At 47.5% G+C, this 3,619-nt stretch overlaps 1 protein-coding gene across 1 annotated transcript; it reads right to left on the bottom strand.

Annotated features, from left to right (window-relative positions):
• Nucleotides 1–44: 44 nt before the first annotated feature.
• Nucleotides 45–2,327, bottom strand: LOC104949475 (type-2 angiotensin II receptor-like). Its single transcript, XM_010775831.1, has 2 exons — nt 2,127–2,327; nt 45–1,552 (listed from the first exon to the last, which is right to left on the bottom strand). Exon 2 carries the CDS (start codon nt 1,498–1,500, stop codon nt 232–234), a length of 1,269 nt encoding a protein of 422 aa, XP_010774133.1. The 5' UTR covers nt 1,501–1,552; nt 2,127–2,327; the 3' UTR covers nt 45–231.
• Nucleotides 2,328–3,619: the final 1,292 nt, after the last annotated feature.

Here is a 3,619-nt window from a genome sequence, read left to right as displayed (position 1 = left end):
TATATATATATATATAATTAAATAATAATATAATAATTTCCTTGGTGACTTGTTTCTGTCTTTTTGTGCACTCTGGCTCTAATGAAATGTAATTCAGTCAGTTGTAGTAACAGCTCTGCGACACACATCCATGCTAGTTGGGAGTTCAGTCGTCATTTGAAGTTGGCATCACTGTTTGGGGTGTGAAGCCAGTGGAGGAAGGTGGAAAGCCTCCTCCTCCCCTTCAGGTAGTTAGGTATGACCAGACGGCTCAACAATCACCAGGTCTTTCAGGTCACTGAGTTTTTGGGAGAAGGAGCTGAGCCTGGTGCTGAAGGAGCCTCTCTTCTGTCTGTGGTCCTCCCCGCGGGCCTTCAGACAAGCAAACAGACCCTGGCAGAGCCCCCCGAGGCGGCCCCGGAAATGGTTTCCGATAAAGCAATAGAGCACAGGGTTTATGGCCGAGTTAGAGAATCCCATGCAGAGAGTGAGGGGGGTGAGGTTTTGGGTTGTCCAATTCACCAAGCAGCCGTTCAACCAGCCCTCGTTCTTCAGCAATTCTAAGAAGGTCACGCAGTGGAAGGGGAACCAGCAGATGAAGAAGGCTAGGACCACCGAAGCTACTGTCCATAACACCCGCTCCAGCCCCCTGCCCTCCAGGGGTCTGCCCACGCTTGAGCTGGGACTCACACAAGGGGTCGGGGGTCTCTCTGGTTTAATGCAGTTATCCTTGGACTCCAGGGATTTAAAAGAGGGCATGTTGGAGGGCTGCGATGTTGTCCGCATTCTTCCCAGCCCCGTATCAGCCAACAGATGCCTGCCAATCGCCCAGTAACAGCAAGAAATGACTAACAGCGGCAGGAGAAAGGCCAAAGCAATCTTCATCCAGGCCAGGGTCAGGTCCCAGGCCCGATCAGGATAGTCAATCCCACAGACCTCTACACCTAACGCAGGCAGGTAGATAGTGTCCCTCAGAAACAAGGTGGGGGCTGAGCAAGCACACGCAAGCACCCACACCACGATGCACGTGAACCGAGCACGTTTGGGGTACCGTGATCCCTGGGAGCGCAGCGGATGCACAATAGCAAGGTAGCGGTCCACGCTCATTGACATGATGAAGAAGATGGACGCGTAGAGGTTGAGGTGGAGGAGAGCTCCACACACTTTGCAGGCAGCACGGCCAAAAGTCCATTTGTAGCCATTGGAATAGTAGACGGCCCACAGGGGGAGGGACAGCAGGAACAGCAGGTCGGACACACACAGGTTCAGCATGAAGGTGTTAGCCACAGTTCTCCTTGAGGTGCTGGAATGGGCCAACACCCAAACTGTCAGGGTGTTGCCTATGATGCCCAGCACACAGATGATGCTATAGATGGCGGGGATTAACGTATTCATGGGTACAGCAGGCCAGTCTGTGCAGGAGGGGGCCGAGGGGGATACAGAGATGTTCAGATAGATCTCTGTTGTCAAGGGGGATGAGGTGGAGTTGAAAAGGGTGATGTCATTTGGCAATGCCATCATTGAACTGGATGCGTCATAAAAATTCCACTTTCCCCTTTTATTTGACTTTCAGCTGGAAATAAGACAAAAACAGAGGGTATTCAAAATCCATTCACCTTTTATGGACAGTCATTTTAAGTTGGCTCCCCAGTGTTTATTAGCTGTCCCACTTGATAACTTATCACAGTGAAAATACATTACACCACTCCTGAAGTTGGGCAGTAATGAAATACATATGGAAGGGTTGAATTAATCTGTTGTATTAATGACATCCTCAGAAACAGTCATTTTGTATTAATGACTGAAAGTTCATGGAACATTCATGAAGAAAGTGGCATCTTAATTTGGGATTTAATAGGCTTACAGGAATCTTAAAAGCCACTGAAACTGATCCTAATATGGTCCGCTGCACCAGAGGAAGGCATTAATAATAACAAGAAATAACAACACAGTGTTTAAAGTATAGGCATGCAGTAAGATAAGGGGATTGCATAATGAAATGACTTTCTCCAATAACAAAACAACAACTGGTAATCATGTTAAGACACTTGGACTAAGGGAAATAAACTCAAAGATGTATTATCAAATACAAATTAAGATTTGATCAAATCCAATCATACTCAATGTATTTAAAGAAGTCATGTTACCTGTGAGTGATTGAGCGTCCAGTCCAAGCAGTGAAGCGGTTTTCAATTCCGCTTTTGACTAAAGTCCATGTCTTGACAAAATACTCCTCGACCTCTCTAAGAGAAATCTGCACTGCTGAATACCCCGGACCATACCATGCCTCTGTATATGTATGTGTGTGTGTGTGTGTCTGTATGTGTGAGTGGAGAAAACAGACGAGAGGCTCTGAGAAACCAGATGAGGTTGGGGGTTTTATAGCCCCCAAGAGTCTCTTGATGGTTGCACAACAGCAAAGTTGCTTACACGTCACACCTTCATCATTACCAAGGGGCTGGACTGTACTGTACCTGGACACAAGCCAGCCTGCAGAGAGGGAGAACATCACCAAATTATGCTCTCTGTTCTTTTCCTACCTCCCAGATTATTTACAAGCAAACTAAGAAAATCAAGTCAAGATGTGTTTGTGTAACTGCTGCGTCTCCGGTCACTGCAGACTCATGCTCGCGTGTCACCTGACCATAATTAATAGGACACCAGTGTGTTCGGGGTGACAAACTTAAAGCCCCTTACTGTCCCTGCAGAGGCCTCTGACCCGTGGAACGGAGGCTGTGTGTTAATTAGCAGAGCCTCGCACTTTGTGTCATATTCGTCCTGCCAGCGGTCAGATAAGCCATGGGAAATATTTACTCTGTCTCAGCGGAAGTCAAGCCAGCCACTGGGGCAGAGGGGGGAGGCAGAATTTGGAAGATGAATGAGGAGGAGGACGAGCAGATACTGCAGGGAGTGAACAAGGAGATGAGAAGGGAAGAGGAGTGAGAAAAGGAGAGAAAGCGGAAATTCCCTCCAGTGGTTTTTCATTAAAGCCTCTGGTGAAAGTTAATGAGGGATGCTTCGCAAAGCTCTGAGACTGATTACATCACAACTCCTTTGATCAACAGTTCGAGCGCACATCTCCCCGTGTGTGCATGTGCGTGTAACACGTGCACGTGTGCATCTATGCTTCAATACTTGTGCAACTGGATGTACTTAATCTTAGCCTGGCATTCACGCATCGACGCAATGCGCCCGCCGCTGTTTACATGCGTGTTGTGATGCATGTGTGCACTCTGCTCCATTGAGTATCTATCAGGATGTGACATGTTCTAATAGCCGTGGGAAGCTGACGGTGAAGATGACGGATGAAGGCGAGATTTCGAAGGCCGCAAATGGAGATCTCCGTCGTTGCCTTCTTAGAGGATATGACAAATTGAGTGTTCGCAGTATGGCACAGAATGAAACGACGAGGCTTTCCAAAATGGAAACTTAATAATGCAGTGTTCTTACAGTGGCATGTGGGCGTCGCAGCCATCATATGAGGGCTGGAAAAGTCCCCCCCACTTTTTCAAATTACTAGTTTAGACCCCCCCACTTTTACCATGTGGAAAATCCGTGAATCGGTCTATCCATTCGTAGCACTTTGTAGAGCGCTGTCTCAGTGCTTCACTATCAAATCCATTCCACTTGCTTATTGAGA

This window comes from Notothenia coriiceps, unplaced genomic scaffold, assembly GCF_000735185.1.
Source record: "Notothenia coriiceps isolate Sejong01 unplaced genomic scaffold, NC01 NC01_scaffold00016286, whole genome shotgun sequence".
NCBI classification, from domain to species: Eukaryota; Metazoa; Chordata; class Actinopteri; order Perciformes; family Nototheniidae; genus Notothenia; species Notothenia coriiceps.
This window is presented reverse-complemented; position numbering and strand designations above follow the sequence as displayed.

Coding starts and splice junctions, on each gene's coding strand:
- LOC104949475 (XM_010775831.1), bottom strand. CDS start 1,500: ATGATGGCATTGCCAAATGACATCACCCTTTTCAACTCCACCTCATCC.